We start from the raw sequence: 23,131 nt of genomic DNA, 5'->3' as shown, positions 1-23,131 counted from the left end.
GCTGCTACTCATACCAGTGCCTTGACATTTTCATATGGGGATGCTGTAGTGGGAGCTATGGTAGAGGATGTTGAGATGGCTACTTGTGAGGTGCTAGCAATATGAGATATACATGTATAACCACTTGTTTTTGGTGCCAACCCTTTGTTATTTTCTGTAATGGTATTGTAATAAAACATTCAAACAAGGGAAGCCCTAGCAACCAATATGTTGTTTGTGTTCTGACAATGGACAAGTACATGCTATATGCTAGTCAGCTGTTACAGGCTAGAAGATATGATGCATACTTTGCATCTGTTAAAGGGATAGTGGCACATTCCATCTTAACCAGGAACATGTCACTATGCTTATGTGAACCCTAGCACTACTAATCTTTTTCTAATGGATATGCCCATTGCTCGGCACCAACTCGCCGCTCAATAACCTGCTTTGCTCTCTGTGGTGGGGCAATGTTTATATTTGTCCTCCAACCAGACTGTAGCCCCACCCCAGAACACACTTTCACTCACAAAGCTGCACTCCATGTTGTAGAGTGACACAGTTTAGTAAGACGTTAGCTGGTGAGAGGTACGGGGACACCTCAATTAGAAAACATTACTGACACTAGGGTTTAGATAAAACTTGTTAAAACTTGGAACTTGTCAGTATGCCTTTAAAGGAGAAGGAAAGGCTACAATTAAGTAAGATTTATCAGAAAGGTCTATATAAATACGCCAATAAACCTTCAAAGTACTGCTGCTCTGAGTCCTCTGTCAAATGAAACAGCATTTCTTTCCTTCTATTGTGTATACATGGTCTTCTGTATCAGACTTCCTGTTTTTAGCATAAAACTCCAGGGTTAGGGCTTGAGCATGCTCAGTTTGCTTCCCTCTCCCCCTTCCTTTTACCCCCTCCCTGCTGTAATCTGAGCACAGAGCTATGAGTGAGCAGGGAGAGACTCAGGCAGGAAGTGATATAACACCAAGCTAATATGGCAACTGCTACCCTAAACAAACAGAGAGAGCTTCTAGAGCTGTTTACTCAGGTATGGTACAGCATTCTACAGAATAATTATAGCATTCTCGTTTGCAATATTGTGGGTAATCTATTGGCAATAAACTGCCTTGGTAGCTTTCCTTCTCCTTTAAAGGGATCCTGTCATCGGAAAACATGTTTTTTTTCAAAACACATCAGTTAATAGTGCTACTCTGCACTGAAATCCATTTCTCAAAAGAGCAAACCGATTTTTTTTATATTCAATTTTGAAATCTGACATGGGGCTAGACATTTTGTCAATTTCCCAGTTGCCCCTGGTCATGTGACGTGTGCCTGCACTTTAGGAGAGAAATGCTTTCTGGCAGGCTGCTGTTTTTCCTTCTCAATGTAACTGAATGTGTCTCAGTGAAACATGGGTTTTTACTATTGAGTGTTGTTCTTATATGTACCAGGCAGCTGTTATCTTGTGTTAGGAAGCTGCTATCTGGTTACCTTCCCATTGTTCTTTTGTTAGGCTGCTGGGGGTGAAAAGAGAGGGTGGTGATATCACTCCAACTTGCAGTACAGCAGTAAAGAGTGATTGAAATTTATCAGAGCACAAGTCACAGCTGGGAAATTGACAATATGTCTAGCCCCATGTCAGATTCCAAAATGGAATATAAAAAAAATCTGTTTGCTCTTTTGAGAAATGGATTTCAGTGCAGAATTCGGCTGGAGCAGCACTATTAACTGATTCATTTTGAAAAAATTTTTTTTTTCACATGACAGTATCCCTTTAAGTAAAACTTTATGTGTCCAGCACCCACTTGGTTACTAGGCATAAAGATTGCTGCAGTACTGTGGGTGGATATGCAGTATTTTCAGACATAGCTATCTAACCCTATCTTACAGTACTTAGGTGAGTGTCCAGCATTATCTAGAAGAGCTAAAGTTAAGAAATGCCACCTCCCACTGATCTTGCACCTCTGCCTGAGCTCTAAGAACATGGAGATGAGCCGACCGATATCGGCCTTGGATATCAGTTGGCTAATCGATCTGCCCAGGAGAAAACATTTGATCGGGTGCCTTTGAAGGCACCGGAACATCAGCCACTATTTAGTGCTGAATTGTTAGATACAGGTAGAATTCTATTTTTTCTTACCTGTATATGTGACGATTCAGCTCTACACAATCTTTCTTGGAAAGATCCTTTTCAGGAAAGATCGTAATTGTTACGTCTATGACCACCTTTACACAAACGAATGTACAGCAGTCTGAGCTGTCAACATTGTAAAACAGTACTGTAGGGGACATCAATCCGGATTGTAGGTTGTGTAATGTTGTGAGTAATTTTAATAGGGAGTGCGGTAGATAATGGTATGTAAGTGTGCATTATTTGTACGTAACATTTCAAAGGTTCTGGCATTAGTTCCATTAAGAGCTTTTAACCAAACATTTAAGGGTCACTTGGAGAGGAGAACTTTATTCTTGTGACAAAAATGCTGCATTTACTGCAGTATATCAATGTTTAATGCAGCTAGAGTCTTGTGGAATCCACTAAAGACTGCAGCCCTGTACAGGAAAAGAAAACCTGCTTAAGTTTATACACACACACCACATAGCCACAAATACCCCTAGGAATAAAAGGAAAAACTACAGTCATGGTTCTGCAGTCATGATAATAGGAGATCAGTCAGACATTGGTCCGTTCCTTTCTGTGTCTCACATAGTGCTTTGGTTGAACGTACAGGATCTATTTAGATGAATGCTGTGGATGTGTCATGTAATCATCAAATGCTGTGTGCATGTATAAATACAGTGCTATCCTCTAAACATGGTATAATCTGGTAATTAGTATGAATAATGGTCATGTAATGGTTAGGTTTGTGTGCAGTAATATCAGGCAGTACACTAGATTTAGATTGATTTATGACAGATTGCAACATGGGGTATATTTAAATGTAAAGTTAATTGCACAAAAAAGTTCAAAATGTTTTCTAATATTATCCTTATATTTATAAAACTTCAGCATTTTCAATGATGCAAAGGATCCCTTTTGGCATGCGGTATATTCCATATGTAAAAGCTTTGAAGTGCTAATTCTATAATTGGGTATTCCAGAATTATGCTGGAAATTATTAATTACTTTTGGAGTGTGTGAGAAAACTGGAACATTCAGAGGAAACGGGGAGAACATGCAAACTACATGCTGCAGGACCCTAGGGCAGCAAAATGTGGAACACTGGACTAGTGGCGTATTAATCTCAACAATTTTGTTGTTAGTTTGAAGAACTGATTATGAGATGGCACGGATCAGGATCCAGTAGTTTGAGGGTCACTTTAGGAACAAGCTCTACAAAGAAAACAAAAGCCCAATTCAACAACTCTTTATTACTACACTTTAATACTATGGTTTGTCTTTCAAATTGTCAGGTCTGGGTAGACATATTGCTGCTGGTTAGGACTTAAGCTGGTTTGGAACCCTGTTTCACATTGTCACTAGTAAATGTAGGTTCACAGATGTCAGGGTCCTGAGTTGTAGACTGATTTTTGTGATATGTTCTACCTCCCATCCTCAGGCGCTTTCTGCCTAGGGCATCTTTTTTTGACTTTCGATTGGTTGTTGGGTTGACAATGCTGTGTAAAGTACAATTTTTTCTATGGCTAAATCACTGCTGGGTCTTAGTGGACAGAGGTAGAGCTTATGTGAAAGTCTGCAGAGGGGTTTGCAGACAGATCTAACAGGTTCTTGTCAAGTGACAATGCTCACCTTCATGTTAATAATGCTGCAAGGGAACATCAAGATAGTGCAGGAAAGTAAGGGAACATAGTAATACTAATCAATTTCTGTCCAAAAAAATAAAAGAATCCCCATAGAACATTTCTACCTAAACAAAACCATGCTCCAAGGCTATATAAATATGGGTATGGGACCTGTAATGCAGAATGAGGTTTCTGGATAATGGATTTTTTCCTTTGATCTTAAACTTTGACCTTAAAGGAACAGTAACATCACAAAATAAATGTGTTTTAAAGTAATACAAATATAATGCAGTGTTGCCCTGCACTGGAAACTGCTGTGTTTGCTTCAGAAACACTACTATAGTTTATATAAATAAGCTGCTTTGTAGCAATGGGGCAGCCATTTAAAGGAGAAAAGCCTCAGGTTACACAGCAGATAGGAGATAAGCTCTGTAGAACAAAATGGTTTTATCTGTTATACACTATTTAACCTGTGAAATATAGCCTTTTTTCAATTTCCGCCATTGCTACACAGCAGCTTGTTTATATGAACTATAGTAGTGTTTCTGAAGCAAACACATCAGTTTTACCAGTGCAGAGCAACACTACATGATATTTTCATTACTTCCATTTTTTGGTGTTACTGTTCCTTTAAGTTTGCTAAAAATCAGTTTGAACGTTAATTTAACTCTATAGGGTTGTTTTGCCTCCAGTAAGTATTATTTATATCTAAGTTGGGAACAAGAACAAGGTACTCTTTAATTACTGCAGAGAAAAAGGAAATAATTTTGTAAAATTTTAATTATTTGATAATTGGAAAACGGGTTTCTGGATAAGGGATACCATACCTGTACTAGAGAAGCCAGTGTTGACATGCCTGATTTTTGCAAACAATAATCCTATAATTACAAATTACTGTCTTTGTACTTAATCCTCAAACAAAACATAGTAATATATCATCCACAGCACTGAGCTCCCATGCGTGATTTAAAAGAGAATCTAATCCTTGTGGACTGGCGGGAAATAAACTGCATGAAATCTAACATGAAAAGAAAAAGAGTCAGCATTTGTATTCAATGTACATTAAAGTTATTCCAGCCCTTGTGGTTGTAAACTGCCTGGAGCTACAGCAGTCCATGTTGTAGCTATCACTCTATCAATGTCATACTCTACCATGTCACCGTGAAGGCTATTTATTCCCTAGGCATTTTATCCTTGGGTTAATATTTTGTATTTTTCGAGAGACACTGAGCTATATAGCAGTCATTATGTATTGTCTTATTCAGGTATTTTCTGGGAACTGGAATGTCTAAGTGATTATATATGTAGCATTTCTATATTCTATAATCTTTTGAATGTTTAATGACAGGGATGTACATTTCTAAAACTCACTGCTGCCAGATTTATTAAAATTATGTATTTATTATTTATATTACGTTATAAGGCTAAATTAAGTCTATCCTTTACTTACTAATGTTTAACAAAAACTAATCCTCCAAGCTGCCTGCCTCTGTGTGCATATCCCAGAATATAAGAAAACTATAAAACAAGCTGGTGATGTACACACATAAAATAAGCAAGGTGTTTACTGAGAGGCAAACTTCATATAAGAATATATATATATATATATATATATATATATATATATATATATATATATATATATATATATATATATATATATAAAAGATCCTTGGTAGTCCGTACTCCACTGGAATCAGCAAGGCACCCAGGTGCCACTCATATATCAAAAAGCATAATTATTCCTGGAAGCATGAGTGCACACTGGGATTTTAATTAAAAATCAAAAATTTATTAAATTACATTAAAACTGGTCAACGTTTCGGTCCACCTCTAGGACCATTATCAAGACACTGAATGTTTTACAATGTAACATTTAAATAGAAAAAAGGAAGAACCACTCACCCAATCACAAACCCCGATTAGAGTCATGTGTATATATATATATATATATATATATATATATACATATACATATACACAAATAACTTTAAAACCATAGAAAAGTGTAATGAATATATATTGCAAAGTTAGAATTATGTTTTCTTTATTAGGCAAAAAAATAGTTCACATTCCCTTCAATTGCTGTAGGATAGGAGCCAGTATAGCTCTGCCATAAAGGAGTAAAGATTATAGTAACATAGTTCAATCATAGAACAAATGGCCGTTCTTTTATTTTTTTCTGGCTATTGGCTCCTTTTATTGTTACTACACTATTATCACTATACATCATTATAAGACCATCATTGTTACCATAAAATTACCTTTAATTTCTGTATTTCTTCAGCATCTTCAAGGCAGTGTCTTCTGGGAGATTCTTCCACTTTTCTAACATACTAGATGACACTGATTATCTACTGCATATCATTGCAGAAACATCACCATTATATTCTCTTTTTTTTATTGACTTGATGAGAACTAGCTATATGTTTAGTTTTTTTACATGTATATTCAATTATAAATTGGACCTATTTAGTTGACTTTTCAGTTTTCTTTGTTATATGTGTTGGTATGTTTTTTTTTATTTTTTTATTATTAGCATACTTTTTCTGACTGTTTCCAGAAAATCTTACCTGGTTGCCAGGGTGACTGGCCTCAGACTGACTGAGAGGGCTCAGTTTTATTCTTATTTTAATTGATCATCTTTTCTGGTCCTCTTCTATTGATTTTCATTGTAAGTCCCAAAATGCTGCCGTGTTGTAGGTTAATTGAGCCATAACAGACAGAAAGTAGTTGAAATTCCATGCCTGAGAGTTTCAGCACAAAACACCTATATATTTTCAAAACCATAAAAAAGACTAATTGCATATTGTCATAGAATACTGTTGGCTACATCATACTTAGGGGCCGATTCACTAAGCTCGAGTGAAGGATTCGAATGAAAAATACTTCGAATTTCGAAGTATTTTTTGGGTACTTCGACCATCGAATGGGCTACTTCGACCTTCGACTACGACCTTCGACTTCGATTCGAACTAAAAATCGTTCGACTATTCGACCATTCGATAGTCGAAGTACTTTCCCTTTAAAAAAAACTTCGACCCCCTACTTCGGCAGATAAAACCTACCGAAGTCAATGTTAGCCTATGGGGAAGGTCCCCATAGGCTTGCTAAACTTTTTTTGATCGAAGGATTTTCCTTCGATCGTTGGATTAAAATCCTTCGAATCGTTCGATTCGAAGGATTTAATAGTTCGATCGAACGAAAAATCCTTCGATCGAACGAACGAACGTTTAGCGCTAAATCCTTCGACTTCGATATTCGAAGTCGAAGGATTTCAATTCGAGGGTCGAATTTCGAAGTATTTTTTACTTCGAAATTCGACCCTTAGTGAATCTGCCCCCTAAAGTTACTTTTTTAGGACAAGTTTAGGGTTTTCACAAGGTAACATATGGGCATTTGCCTTTCTTTATCAGAACTATTCTGATAGGCTTGTCTTTAATATTATCTACTTAAAAGGGAAATAAACCTTACTAATAACTGTTTATTAATAACTATAATTTGTATTGTATAGACATTTAGTACATTTTGCACTTGAGAGAAAGGTAAATAATGAACAAGACACACAAGAAAAGCCCAATTGTGAAAATTCTGAGATTTGTATCTGTGATTTGTGAAATGTTATTTTAGAAGGATATTTCTATATACCGAAGAAAAAAAAAAAAAAAAATATATTTATATATATATAGTGCAAAAATTTAAATATCAGTGATTCAGATGGGTGGGTGCAGTTTTCAATTAATCTCAAGACATTTAGCTGAATAAAGGCAAAAACAGCGTAAATTTTTTATAAGTCCTGAGATGTGTGGCTTTATTCAGCTGAAGTTTAGATGTCCTGCGTCCATTTTGCTTTTAACTTAAATCCCTTTTCCTTAAATAATAACAGTTTGAGCTGTGCTTAAATAATGTATGGATCCCTGAGGAAAATAAATGACTTATGTTCACTAGTACAGTGCAGTGTAGCCCAGAGAACTGAAATTCCCCACAGAGCTGTCAGCCTGTTATCAAGCAGTAATGTCAAGTACAGAGGTGATGGTCACACTTAGGGCTGATTAAAAGCAGCCCTAATAACTCATTTAGTATGTGCCCTTTCACAAAAAAATGGAAAATTGTTAAGTTAATTTTATTCCTGATTGTCTGCTTTTATATTTGAGCTTTATTTGACCTTTTTTTTTTGTATGTAGAATGTGACTGCAAGATGTGCCATAATGATCATTACCATAGACAGCAAAAGGTGATTTTGTTTAGGGTAGATATGAAAAAAATTAGGAGAGGGAAAAAAAGCTGCTCCCAGTTTTAAGGTCCCCCTCATTAAAAGGTGTGGATGTATTATGGGTTACACAAGCAGGGAATTAGGATTGCAATTCACACGCCCAAGCACTTGCACAAGGTGGAGAGATCCTGTAATTGTATTTTTCCTGTGGGGCCCCAGGGTCAAGCAGGTAAACCATGGATAGCTGGTTACTCTGCATGGGTTGTTAGTGCCCAAACTCTGTACCAGTTACTACATTCCCAAACCAGACCTGGAAGATATAATTTAATGAAAGCCAAGCTACCTCCTAAAATCTCCTAAAATCTCCTAAATCTGTTTTAATTACTTTTAAACAGGGAAGGCTCAGAGTTGTGTGTCTTAAGGGATGAGAGTCATTGTCACAGGTGCATGGGGGGAGTGCCCACTTATATGGCAAGCAGAAAGTGCCACATTAAAGAGATAAACAGTGTCAAAGTTGGTGTCAAATAGCTTATTTCTAAAATTGTTGCAGTCCTTTTGCATTAGTGCTATGCTTTGCAACAGTAGGCATAATGCATTACAAATAGATATACAGTATATTGCATATTTATAAAGGTGATTTATTTAACACCATACCAATGTTGAAAATGACTCCATTATTTTTACATACCTAAAGCTTGGCATAATCTATTGGGACAAATTATGGCAAAAGATTTTCTGGAATGGAAAATTGTTTAAATGCTGTGTCAAAAGTGGCAACACTAGCAAAAGTGCTAATTTCAACAAGCTTTTTACATCAGAATATTACAATTGGCTACACTTTTCTTAAAATCATTACATGGATTTAATCTGGTCCAGTATTTGAATGCCTTTTCAAACTTTTTTTACACACCTTTATAAATATGTCCCCTAATCCCTTTCCAATGTGTGATGGTAATGCCAAAATGAATGTTATTGCTATAATTTCATCCTTATTAATGCTTGTATTATTGTGGGCAGGAGTTACTAAGTTCTAAATGGACTGTGTGCTGAAGCCTTTCATTAGCAGCCTTGATTACAGCCCTTTACCAGTCCAAGTGCAATCTCATGACTGCAGGGGAAAATAGTTCTGGGAAACGGCAATAAAACATAGAATTATGGGGAAAAAGCTGTAAAAGTAAAGCATAAAATCAAGCACCCTTTGATCTTCAGCCTCTTAAGAAAATAAATTGGGAATATAGTTAGGGTGCTTATTTATTATTTCATATCAATGCAAATTACATATAGGCCTTCACCACCTTACCTAATCGGCTCACACATATGATTCTTTGTTGCTTGTGTCACTGGAGCCATGGTTTTTGCCTAACTTGGAATTGTTATCTCTACGTGTTCTCAGTAATTCCTGCGTTTCCCCACAGTGGAAGCTCTACGTGTGGAATGGAGTGAGGGAAGGTGTACTGCTGCACTTTTCCATGAGAAAGGGTCATCCTTTGTTCGAAGGTTTAATCTGCGGGTCCCCACGGACAGCCAGGAGTTCCTGGAGGTGACACATGCCTTCCCTCACTATCAAAATCCATCATAGTTAACAATTCCACTATCACCCCCTCTCCCCAGGCCCGGTGCCTTGGGGTTATCCTAGATTCTGCCCTGTCATTCACTCCTCATATCCAGTCACTTATTAAATCTTGTCACTTCCACCTAAAGAACATATCCAAAATACGATCATTTATCACCCAAGACGCTGCCAAAATTCTTATTCACTCTCTCATCATATCGCGTCTAGACTACTGTAACTCTCTTTTAATTGGCCTCCCCCTCCAGAGACTGTCACCTCTCCAGTCCATAATGAACACTGCTGCGAGGCTCATACACCTCAGCAACCGCTCCTCCTCTGCCTCGCCATTCTGTCAATCCCTGCACTGGCTTCCGTTACCTTTCAGAATCAAATTCAAATTAATGACACTGACTTTCAAAGCACTTCATAACTCTGCCCCACCCTACATCTCTGAACTCATCTCTATATACTCACCCACTCGCTTACTACGCTCCTCTACTGACCTGCTACTCAACTCTTCTCTCATTACCTCCTCACATGCTCGCATTCAAGACTTTGCAAGGGCTGCACCCCTCCTCTGGAATGCTCTCCCACGGTCTGTCCGACTTTCTCCCAACCTTTCTACTTTCAAGAAATCTCTGAAAACGCACTTCTTTCGAGAAGCCTACCCTCACTCTGCTTAACTACCAAACGCAATACCACATTTCTCACCCACTCAATTCGATCTTGCCCACTCCCACACCTTGCGTATTACTCCCTTCCCTTTAGACTGTATGCCTATGCATAGGGCCTTCCTCACCTTTTTGTACCTGTATTGATTGTGATGTTTGTTACTCCATATATTCTATGTATGTAATTCATGTGATGTAGTTGTATAATCACATTTACTTTACAGTGCTACGCAATATGTTGGCGCTATATAAATACATGTTAATAAAAAAAATAAATAAATAAATAATGACATGGTAATGTAATAAAATGATGCAAAGCTAGCACCAGGTCTAAATACCCATAACTGCCTGTCAGAAGGTATCAATAACTGGTGACATGTTTGAAACTAAATATCTGATTGGTTACTATGGGTTAATAGACCCGGGGCAAAGTTTGCAACTTTATTGCATCACCGCAATTTTATTTTATTATCTGCTCTGCCATCCTTTGAATGCTCTGCTTGAAAGGGACTCTGGCCTAGTGCAGCACATTGGAATTCATGCTTACAAAACAAGGTAAAAGAAAGCACAATCAGTGTCAAATATGATCAGTCAGTTATATCATGTTGGGATTTCTCAGCAAACCAGCCTTGATCACAATATAATACAATGTGACCTACACAGTCTTTTAAACATATAAAGTGTTTTTTAAACACTTTTAACATTAGGATGTAAAGACCAAGTACTTCGCTGTAAAGGCTACAAAACTATAATGTGTTGCATACTAGCATGACCTCTGGTACTGAGCATGCAGACACTTTCACATTACAAGCTTTCAAGTTGTGAGATCTTACGCTGCCATTTTAGGGGCACTAAACACTTACATTGGCTTCAGTATAGAAGTGAAGGTGGCTATACACATGCAAATTTTATCATATGAAATTAAGTTTTGTATGATATTCAGTGCTTGTATGGTGGGAGACGAGGCGATTGATATCACCAAATGACTTGGATATTTGTCATCTTGATGATCAGCCAAGACGCAAGGTGCCTGAAAATCGGCAAGAGAATACTGTCAAATCATCAGATAAAGGTAGAATTCTATTGTTTCTACTTGTTTATCTGACGATTCAACTCTTAAAATTTGTAGTAAAAACCGAACACTCTTTTCTGCGACCATGGGTGATAGGAAAGATTGTAATTGTTTGCCTGCATGTACATGGCAGGATGCAAAGTGTGAAGAACAAGCATTGCATTGCTTTAAAGAAACCGGATCAGAAGTGGGGTGGGGCTTGGAATATTGGGGCATAGCCAGGAGGGGTTAGTTTGTCTGAAGGAAATCCTGGAAGGAATTTAAAGTTTGATCATCTTCCAAACAGTTTTTTTGTTCAGTTGTTTTCAGAATATTCTCCAGTTGCTTTCCATTTTTTTTTTTTTTGACTGCTTTTCCAATATTCAAATTTTATTCATTTTAATGCTTGTGTCACTGGTGTTAAGTCTGGCAACATGGTTATCCAGGTGCAGAGTTACAATTTGTTACATTAGTTAATACATTTTTGAACAGTATATGTGGGAATATTAGCAACTATTGTATCAATTCTAACAGCTGCCTTTAATGAAACTCTGGGATTCAGCTCAGCAGGGCTAAAGATAACAAGTGTATCAACTAAATGTATCACTGTGTTAGACCTGTTGCAGAGTCCGCATCTCCCCTCCCCAGAGCTGCTTCAGAAAGACATGAGAAGGTGAAAAATGAAACTTTAAACTTCAGTAATAGAAAAAAGGTCACAACTAAAAGGTGACTGAAAAAAAGTTTCTGAAAACAACTGAACTGGAAAATGTGTTAGAAAGTGAACAACTACTTTAATAAGCAGGTCTAGTTGGGAAAGGTGTTTCCATTTTCATTATTCTTCAGAACAAATATGCCGCATATAGCACACAACATAGATTCAGTTTTTATTATTATTTATGTATAAGTTACTATGGTATACTTATGACCTTAAAATCCCAACCAAAACTCCACTTTGCCATCCTGAGTACTCACAGGACATATAGAGGCACATTTATTAAAGGTCGCATTTCAAATTCATGTGAGTTTTTATAAATAAACTGGGGTTATTTATAAAAATAAAATAGAATATCTAAAACTCGCACTTATTTTACCAACTTGAAAACACAAATCTATTTTGAATCTAATTCGACTAAACTCGATTCGCGTTTTTTCTCTGAAAAAAACTTGAAAGTCAGGAATGCTACTAACATGTCCAAACTGGTCCCTGGACTTGGCAGGTTTTAGGTGGCAAATAGTCAGATTTGAATTTTTAAAGGGCCAGAGTTTGATAAATTGCGAAATTCTAATTAAAACACGAATCGAGTTTGGATTATTCTCAATTCTAATTTCAGAGTTTTGACCATAAAAAAAATTGAATTTTCAATTCAACCCTTATTAAATCTGCCCCATACTGTAGGATAATTAGCTTCTTCTGATTCCACCTGCCCCCTTCCTTGTTCTTAGCAAACAGTTAGTACCAGGGGTGCCCTGAAAGGGAGGATGAGCAAAAGTAAGTAAATGCTATTTTCAGGGTCTCCTCTGCCCCCATATCCTCCTGGGTTCCCCCAGCTGCAGGTTGAATGCTGAAAGCAATCATCTGATTGGTTGACATGGGTTACTGCCCAGATAAAAATTTGCCCACTGTTTATAAATGAGCCCCACTAATCTTGCCAGGAGCAGTAACCTATAGCAACCAATCAGCAGGAAACATTTACTGGTCACCTGTTTAAAAGCAAACATCTTTTTGGTTGCTATGGGTTACTACTTCTGGGCAAACTTAGTGACTTTTATTACATTACTTACCTCATAGCAAGATACTACATGAAAATATTCAAGTAATATCCAGGGCAGCCACAAAGCTTACCATATCTGACATTCACAGTGGGCTCCCGGGAATATATGGGGAAGCTAATGAAATATTCACCACAAGTTATATCCACAAGTCATAGCCCCTTTGCCCATCTGTTGTTCTTGGTACAATGGGGACAAGCCTTAGACTGTGGGAACATGTACAAGCATGATCCTGGATATGTTAAAAAAAAGAAAACTTAATCAACAAACATCTACACATGAGGATGCAATTTGTTTAAATGAATGGAGAAGGAAAGTAACAAACAGCAAACTCATTAAGAATAATGTGAGAAGACAAATATCAAGTTATTTTTTAATTATGGGAAAATAAAAGACCTTGAAGTATTTCTAATATTAAATTTTCATAGTCTACATAGAAAATATGTTTGTTCCCACAGTAAAATAACTGTGCTTGCCTTAACTGCATTATGAGTATTTATTATGAGTTTGGAAAGAATTAAAGGGAACGTTTACCTTAAAGGAGAACAAAAGCCTTTTTAAAAACCTAGGTTCCCTCCAAAGGCCTTCTGAATTGAACTTGATGTCCTTTTCCCAGCAATTGTTGACCAGGAGCTTGTATAGTTGAAGTCAGTCAGTTTCATACCAGCTTTAGCTGCCAGTGGTTCTGGTGCAAGAGTGCTTGGGTCCATTGGTGTGAGATGGAGCTAACCTACCCTGCTGTACTTTTATCTGATTTATATTAACAGGTACAGAAGGAAGGGCAGTATTGTGGCTCCCCAATGATGTGGTTCTGGGTTTTAACATGCCTTTCATTCTCCTTTAAAGGACAAGCTGTACTCCTGGCCTCCATTGAGCACAGATGGGCCTCCAGGGTAACAGTCATGTTAACAGATAATCCCAGAGTAGTAAGGTAACCACGTGTTAGAATGCCAATATCTAGTGCTGGTAGCATTGGTAAGTATGGTAGCTATAGGATACTGTACCATGCTGCAGGTATGGGAACATTTATATGGCATTGCTTTAAATGGTCTAGATGAAAGGGAACAGATTCAGCCAAGCTGCTTAATGTATTCACTTTCATATTGCACTGCTGTTTCCTCCCTCCCCCACTCTCATATTTATTTATTTTTTCTTCCCACCTGACATGTTCTCTCTCTTTCTGTATCCTGGGAGATTGTCTTTATGATGAGGTTACCATAGAAATTTACCTTGTTGATGTAGGCTCTCGGAGAGGAGGTGGATAATGAGGTGGGAGGAGAATATAGATGCCACCTGTTACGAAAACTTATGCCTGATAAAGACACTCAGAGTGCATTATGTTTCCCACTTTCTCTCTGACAGAAGGTTTTGGAGCATGCTGTGAACCTTTCTGGTTTCCTTTTATAATGCGCTGCAGAGCTATGTGCGGTTTTCCCTCTCTCCCTGGCAGAGCATTGAATGGCAATGTCTGTGTGGGTGTTGTGCAACAGAGGTGAATTCTGAGCTCTTCTAAGAACATTAGGCATGTGCTCCATGCTGTCTGCTTTTAATGAAGTTCTGTATGCAGGATACTTATAAACAGTCCCTGGTAAAATCTAGGTGTCTTTTTAACTGTGTTGAGTTTCATAGCTTCAAAATGTGCCCATTTTTTGAAAGGTATAGCAGGAAACAATGTAGTGGTTTCTTTGTACAGTAGTGAATAGGACTAGGAAGAATACTTCTCTCTTGCGGAGACTATGAACCAGCTGAATTGAAAGTTGCAAAGGGAAGTCAGTGCAGCACTCGTGTAATTCTTTTCCACGTTTCCTAGTTTATATAAAGTTATTTCTGCAGAATTATAACAATTGGGTGCATGATATAACAATACCGTGGCTCTAAAGATTGTCTTTGTTAAGAACTTAGCAGGATTAAGTTAAGAAATTCAAACTTGGGCCAAAACCTGGGGACTCTTGTTAGAAGAGAGACTACAAATGTAATGTTCATTTCCTCAGTAGGGAAGGATCGTGGGTGGAGACTTACAATCTGCAACTGTTGATAGCCAAACCTTTGCTTTCTCTGTTCAGTAGAAACACTGGATTGAACTTGTTTACCGTTTATGTATGGTTCTTGATAATGTCACATAAGGCAACCCCTAAACAAGGGGTTACACCAGAAACATTGGTTATATTTGGTTATAGTTCGGCTTATGAGATGTTAGCCTTGGCTCTGACAGTTGTCTAACTACCAGTTCTTAAGGTTCCTATAGCATTAGCAAGGGTGTTGCTGTACAGAGTTTTAGTGTAGGATTGGTTTAACAAGGCTTGTTAGAGTAAGCATCTTCTCCCTCAGATTAGATAATTTACTGACTGTTTCTGTTGCAAGAAGTGACATATCCTGCATTTTGCCAGGATAGTAAAACTTATTAGCATGTAGTTGTGTAGTATTGACACATGTGGGTGTTCATTTCCATGTCAAAAGACATCTAGAAATATTACTTTTTTTTTGAATGCAGAATCATAGAATATTATGAACACAGTTTGAAAATTCTGTCATAGATAGTGAAATCAGCAAAATACTAGTGAAAGTCATAATTATTAATTTGCTCAGATAAAAATACTAGTATTGTCCACTTATAGTCATCCCGCGCAGTACATCTTGTTCTTTCTGCTAGCTGTGTGAATTAAATGAGAATAAATGAACAAAGTACTTTGTGCTTCAAAATCTCATTGGTTTTTCAGGGTATTTTCTGGGCCTTGTACAGGTATGCTAACCAATATGCACCCAAGCCTAAGTTTAATAACTGGTCCCCACCCACTAAGGAGAATTAGCTGTGCAGATGTTTGGCATACTGCACCTGTTTTGCAAATGACTCCTGCCTCCACAGGCACTTTCGTACATCATCTATGACTATACTGTCTAGACACCAGGACACCTGCATTGTTCTTTTCAGAATTTTTTTACAGATCAGAAGAAAAAGTATTTGGGTGGTACAAATGTGTTGGTAATCATGTGAGATCACCATTACCTAAAGCCAAAACAGCAACATGGCATCTTCCATAGGGAGAAATTAGGGGGAATTGGGAACCTCTTCAGCCACTTGAGGGGGGGGGCAAGTAACATGACAAAGAGGTGGATTACAAAAAATGATATGTAGAACGCCCAGCTAAAAGTGCTTTGGAGAACACTGCCCTCATGTGGGAGCTATGCCTGTGCATCAACAAGAGTGCTGCAGGATATATATGCTTGCTATATTATATTATTTTAGGTTATTATCATGCTCTGGTTTATTATACAGTCACCTATGTCTTTTCAAGATTTTTAGTATTAGTAGATAGTTCTTTATATCCATAAGTGTTTATAAAGTTGAAGGTGGGAGAGTTCTTTTGGCATTTCATTTTGGAGTAGGCCTCCATCAAGCTATCAGATGAAAAAAAAAATCTCTATTAGGGGCATTGAATGACCTTACAATCCCCACCATTTCTTATAAATAGCTGTTTATAGTGTAATGGCAAAGGTAACAGTGTAAAAAAGGGAATAGTGTAAAAAAGAAAGGAACTGCAGTGTTCTTGTCGGTTTATCACCTTAGTAAATGATGGCTTGTTCTTCTATCAGTCATTATGCTACCCAGTCTGATCTGCCTGTTTCTCTTTCGTGGCAGTTACATGTTGAAGATACAGGTGAGATGTTACCCAAGTCTCGAAGAGCACTCACCATCCATGAGATTACAGCCCTGGCACGGTCCTCTCTGCACGGTAAGTGCATTGGCCTGGGGTATTATTATTTTAATTTGGAAGTAGGAAAGATACAGTACATATACAACGGACTCTTTAGGAGACCTAATAACTCTTACTCTTAAGAAATGAACAACTGCTAATGTGAATCTGCTCTCTTGGTAATTGATGATAGTTCTGTGACCTATTTTATGGATATTTAGTAAAATATTCGTAAAATATATTTAGTAACACCTCCATGCATCTCAGTTTTTATTTTTCTCCCTTGTTTTCAAGTGAAATATAAATATTATATATATATATATATATATATATATATATATATATATATATATATATATATATATATATATATATATATATATAATCTACAACTATGAGCCTGCTACACTTCAGAACAAGTAATAAGTATCAAGGGAATTTCTGTTCCCTGAGACAGCCTACACTGATGATCCCCTTGCCCCTGCACTTGCCTTTTTGTGCTCCTTCAGAGGCAGGGGCCTTATCTCTAGTACAGAGAGTGCAATTGTGCTCTCTTCTTTAAAAGGGTAAAAATCCCACTTTAAATAATCAAATTTCTATTTTTAAATTTATCAGGAGTGTTTTTTTGCTGCTCCTGCTGAATACCTGCCCCGTTAAGCATTATCTACAACCCCACATACTGTATATACAAGGAATAAGTATTTAATGACCTCTAAGCTTTCTTCAAACCAAGCAATCACATAAAATTGCAAAAACAGAACTTAAAAATATTACCAGGCAACTTGCTCCAGATCAGTAACCTATAGCAACCAATAAGCAATTAGCTATAATCAGCAATTCAGTTCAGTTGCTATGGGTTACTTCTGGGGCTAGTTTACCCATTTTTAGTAAATGAACCCTCATATAATCTGACAAAGTTTGTCCTTTGCTTATCTCTCAGGAATCTCGCAGGTGGTGAAGGATCATGTAACCAAGCCCACTGCTATGGCTCAGGGACGTGTTGCACACTTGATTGAGTGGAAGGGTTGGAGCAAACCCATTGACTCTCCAGCTGCTCTGGAGACTCATTTCAACTCCTACTCACATCTAAGCGAGGGAGAACAGGAAGCAAGATTTGCTGCAGGTGATTTGCTTCCCATACTGTATCCTGCTTCTCCACACTGCATTCACATACCTACCTCACATGTCATCTATTCTTTATTAACTCCATTGCTGTCACACCCTGCCGTGACGAGACTTAAAAGCCTTTGTGCTAGATGAGATCAAACATGTTATATGTTAAATATAAGTAGTGTTTAAAGGGGACCCGTCACTCAATAAAATGATTCAAAATCCTATTTTATCACATTAGTCAAACAAAATGAACTTTAATTACACTATATAAATTATTGAATCTTGTTTCTTTCAGTCTGGGATTTCAAAATTATAGCAAGCAGGCAGGAGCCATTTTGTGGACATTATTATTAAGGCAAGCCTTGTATCATCTCAGAATCTTGTTTGTGCACCAGAATGGGGGACCCAATGACCATCCCCATGCACTGGCTACACAATTAAATGGTAAAGAAAACGGGGGAATGTGGGGAGAGCAGTGGCATCTAGGAAGTGCTAAATGGAAAGTGAAAGCAATTGTCTGCCCCGCCTCTATACCCAAGGCATAGTGGAGTGGAAGACAATATTTGATTGACAGCTGAGATTTTTAAATGAGCTTATAACAGCTATGAATGCTTTAATAAAAAATAGAAAATGGATTTCATGTTTAATTTGAAAAGGACTTTTATTATACAAATTTTTGTTTCTGGGTGACAGGTCCACTATAAAATTACAGTGTTTTAAATCTGATTTTAAAGCGAAAGCCTCCTTAAATACCCCCACCCCTGCAGGTTATGTTGACATAAATACCGGCCGGGTGGCAACCCTATCCCCCACCCATTGGAACATCTGGTCAGTGATATGAGCATGCACGATAATTGCTGCCTGGTGTCTGCGCATGTTCAGATTGTAACTGAATCGATGAAACAGTTGAGGCAAACATGGAGGCTGGAAAAGAGCTCAAAATTGTGAACTGATTGCAAAGTTTCTGCACGCAACTGAAGTTTAAAAACGTCTGTTTGGAGTTCTGTAACATTTCAGACCAAGCAAGTTGTGGGTACGAGGCACCAAGGAGCAGATTAACTAAAGAGAGAAGTGGCTAATGCTAGAGACTTTTCGACAGCGCTGCCACCTGCAGGGACATTGCCAATTTACTAACAGGCACAGGTGCCAATTCGCTAGCGAAACAGACTGCTAGCGGTTATTTGCACTCTATCACCAGGCAAATTTTCGATCTGGCAAATGGACGTTACTCCACAAATTCACTCCAATGCGGATTTTACTGAATGTTACCTCTTTCGCCAGAGTTGCCTTCGCCACCTCAGACCAGGGCGAAGTGCTATGAAGCAGCTAGATCTTCCTCAATCTTCTGTCACTTCCATCATATCCTGTGAGCCTAAAATGCATCAAAAAACTTTTTTTGGGAAACCGTTTTTTTCAGACATTTCCTAACATATGGAACATTCATTTTACAATGGGCTCATGTGCAGGGCATTATATTAACTCTCTTGCCTTTATTAAGGTTCCCTGGACATGTGTAATATAAATCGGTAACTTAAACCATTTGCAGCAACATTTATAATAAAGACGTCCATACAATCATTCCCGCCCTATGGAAATTGACCCTAAGCGCAAGATCACTAGCGAAGTTTCACTAGGCACAAATGAATGCTAGAGCATCTTCGCTATGAAATGCTTGCACAGCCAAAGTAAAGCTAGCGAAAAGTCACCAGAGCTCAACGCCCTGGTTGAAACTTTGCATTCTAGTGAATTGCCGTATTCGTAGCGTATTTGCACCTGCGAAGTGGAGCGATGGGTGCGAAGCTGACACTGGTGACTTGCCTGTTAGTGAATCTGCCCCCAAGTGTTTTTCATAACATTTAATTCATAAATAATTGTCCTCTCTCCTCCATTTTCTTGTTTTGGTGCACTTCCCTGTCTGTAAAGAGTTAATCATGCTTACTCTTCCTGCCTTTCCTGTGAATTTATTTTTTACAATTCCACTTCTTTCATCTTTTCTCATCTTGCATTCTTTCCCAACTATGATTCATCTGCACACTCTCCCTGTGGCGTTGGCCTTCTCTTTTATTCTTCCCCCCTAAGAGTGTAACTGCTCTCCTGCTGACTTCTATTTCTTTACTGAGTTTCTCACTGCTGCTCTGCACGTCCATCTGTCTTTTTCAGGTGTAGCTGAGCAGTTTGCAATAGCAGAGGCGAAGCTCCGTGCCTGGTCATCAATTGACGGTGACGATTCAACAGATGATTCCTATGATGAAGACCTCCCTCCTCCCTGTGACCATTCCCAGCCATCAGGTCAGTGCAAAGGAAATAGGTACTAAATGTTTTTATACATATGTATATGGAAGAGAATCCATGTATGTGTGTCTGTCTGCACATGAATATCCACATACGTAGCAAAAAAAGGCTACATAAAATGATGCTGAAAATCAATCCAGAGCTTTGGGATTTGGGATTTGAAGAATTGGGTCACATGGCAGAGGTAAACATAATTGTGGCCCCTGCTACTTCCTGTCAGCTGATGCACAGTCTATTGGCTGAAACTTTTTAAAAGAATTGTTCAGTGTTAAAATAAAAATTGGGTAAATAGATAGGTTGTGCAAAATAAAAATTTTTTCTAATATAGTTTGTTAGCCAAAAATGTCATGTATAAAGGCTGGAGTGACTGGATGTCTAACATAATAGCCAGAACACTACTTCCTGCTTTGCAGCTCTCTTGGCCCCCCCTTCAAGTCACAGACTAACTCAGAGTTAGAGAGCTGAAAAGCAGGAAGTAGTGTTCTGTTCAGTTATGTTAGACATCCAGTCACTCCAGCCTTTATACATTACATTTTTTGCTTACCAACTATATTAGAAACATTTTTTATTTTGAACATCTATCTATTTACCCACTTTTTTTTTACACTAAACTGTTTCTTTAAGCCATGAGTGGCTGATTTGGATGAGATGACAGCCACATTGCAAATATAGTCCAAAATTCCCAAAATAGATGCTCAATGTCTTCCAGGTGCGCCAGCTAAAAACACTCACAGCCCCTCCTTATAGGGATGCAATTGTATGAATACAATGCAAGAAATCCAAATATTTACACATTTTCTTCCTGTTTTCTTTATGTCATCCAAGATAGAGATTCACTAGGGCTCCAGCACCATACCATATATTTGAGTGATTCTTTTGTATGTCTTTTGACCAGAGATAGTCTCTTGTTCATTTTCTTAAATTCTAATGAAAATCAAATACAAATTGGTTAGAAATGTAAAGTGACATTTCTCTACAACTAGATCGTTATTTTAGTCTCAAGACACATGGGTTTTTATAGTCATCCTTTCAGGGAGAATTACAATACTGCTTCTAAAAACAACTGTTTCCATTTTAATTGAAAATATGCACATTACAATTCCTTAGTAATAAATGCACACCCACAGCACCCCAGCCATAGACAGTTTGTTATACATTCAAGTGAAGTTTTTGATTGACAGTATTCTCCTTGAGAAGACAGTGGCATGTTCCAAGGCCATCAAAAGTTTGTAGTAGCAGTAGATAGTGATTTATATCCATAAAGCCATCAAAAGTTTATTGTTGCTATATGATCTTCCATAAAAGAATGTTTGAAAGTGTATATTTTGTTTCTCGAGTTCACCAGTTTAGCACTATCAGATAGAATGGTCATAATTTTCACTTATTGAGCAATATTACTAATTCTCAGTTATCCACTTTGCAGATTTCCTGACCCCTGTGCAGAAGGATCTGGTGCCCTCGCGTGTCTGCTGTTGTGACAGTGACTCCTCACGCACTCTGTCCCCTGAGACTTTGTGTTCCAGTCTGTGCAGCCTGGATGAGGAGCAGCTTCTCTTGGGATCTCCTTCTCAGTTAGTTGAGGAGCCTTTGCTGACCAAGCCTCAGTCAGTTATAGGCCCTTACAGTCGTCTCCAAGATATGGAGTGTGAAGACTCTTCATATTCTATGTCATTCTCTGAGACCTGTTTAAGTCCCAGTGAGGATGAGCTGATTTCCTTCCCAGCAATGAGCCATGGATCTGGGGTACTCAGCTTGTGCAGAAAGGGGTCAGATGTAATGTCTTCAGGGGTTGTTTCCCTGGAAGAAGAGGAAGTTGACCAACCTTGATCAGTACCCAAATTGCCACTGTAACTCTTCCCAATTTCTCTTCCTCCTCTTGCCTCTTTATTCCATCCATTTATATTTTTCACATATGTTCTTAAATTCCCCAAACAAATTATAGGGCATTATCTTTAACTTCTTAGCCTTTCTTTATCATTCCAGTTTTTATTATTTCAAATATACCACTTTCATTACTTTACTTCTGCCTGCTTTGCTCTACCCTATTTCTTACACTGTTTTTCTACCTTTACCATGCTCTTCTCATTTCCCATCAACCCTACATTTGATTGTTTTAAATTTTGCAAGCATTTGGTCTGTTTGCATGATTTTGCCAACTGGCACATAACTGCCTAGGTGGTGGGGTGGGTGGGGACTCTCAGTTGTTCTGTGCATGTCTTGCACCGTACATGATTCTTCTCCAAGTTCCTGACTCGTTTGCCAGTGTGCAGGATCCTGGCTGGGGTCAGTGGCAGCATGGCTTGTTCTTGTCATCCCCTGGTTCTATATATGACTCTTTGGTTCCCTCATCTGCACCACAACAAATTCCAGCTGTGAAAAAACAGGAGACAGGGTTTATTGTGGATTCTGCAGCCTCAGGATTGCCACTTTATTGTCACTGTGAAATTTCAGTGACACTGGGGAGACCCGACTCCCCACAAACTGTGGGGTCGCATGTGGTATGTGGAATCCCTTCTTTTCTAGCGTTTTGTACGTGTCTATTTGCTGCTCTTGAAAGGTCTTGTGCGGTAACATCAACCGTTTGTAATTCAACTTCCTGTGTCTCTGTGGTCCTGATTTCTAGCTTATTCTCCAAAGTTCCCTCCTGGTCTGCTTATTGGTGTTTTATCTTTATACAGTTTTGCTTTTAGGTTCACTCTGGACAACAAACCCAGCTCACACTAGAAAGTAGGGATGCACCGAATCCAGGATTCGGTTCGGGATTTGGCCAGGATTCGGCCTTTTTCAGCAGGATTCGGATTTGGCCGAATCCTTCTGCACGACCGAACCGAATCTGAGGGAAATTGCGTGACTTTTTGTCACAAAACAAGGGAGTAAGTAAGGAAGTTTTCCCCTTCTCGGGACCTGGAGTTTTACGGATAATTGATCTTTTTGTAAATTGGAACTTTGTACCTTAAGGAAAATCATTTAAACATTAAATAAACCCAAAAAGCTGATTTTGCTTCCAGTAAGGATTAATTATATCTTAGTTTGGATTATATACAAGGTACTGTTTTAGTA

The 23,131-nt window shown here is 38.1% G+C and overlaps 1 protein-coding gene across 2 annotated transcripts in view; it reads left to right on the top strand.

The window, feature by feature from the left end:
* The window catches only part of LOC108718028 (protein FAM131A), a 29,000-nt gene extending 6,337 nt beyond the window's left edge, over positions 1-22,663 (top strand). The window contains exons 2-6 of one of the 2 annotated variants that reach the window (XM_041564742.1): positions 9,346-9,470; positions 16,612-16,705; positions 17,607-17,789; positions 19,940-20,068; positions 21,495-22,663. In XM_041564742.1, coding sequence (XP_041420676.1) covers positions 9,346-9,470; positions 16,612-16,705; positions 17,607-17,789; positions 19,940-20,068; positions 21,495-21,898 — 935 coding nt within the window. In that variant the 3' untranslated portion in view covers positions 21,899-22,663. The remainder of the gene's footprint in view (positions 1-9,345; positions 9,471-16,611; positions 16,706-17,606; positions 17,790-19,939; positions 20,069-21,494) is intronic. The other variant, XM_018265579.2, reaches the window with a different exon arrangement.
* The last annotated feature ends 468 nt before the right edge of the window (positions 22,664-23,131 follow it).

This window comes from Xenopus laevis, chromosome 5S (genome assembly GCF_017654675.1).
Source record: "Xenopus laevis strain J_2021 chromosome 5S, Xenopus_laevis_v10.1, whole genome shotgun sequence".
NCBI classification, from domain to species: domain Eukaryota; kingdom Metazoa; phylum Chordata; class Amphibia; order Anura; family Pipidae; genus Xenopus; species Xenopus laevis.
The sequence above is the reverse complement of the archived record's forward strand: the minus strand, read 5'-3'. Positions and strand labels throughout refer to the sequence as shown.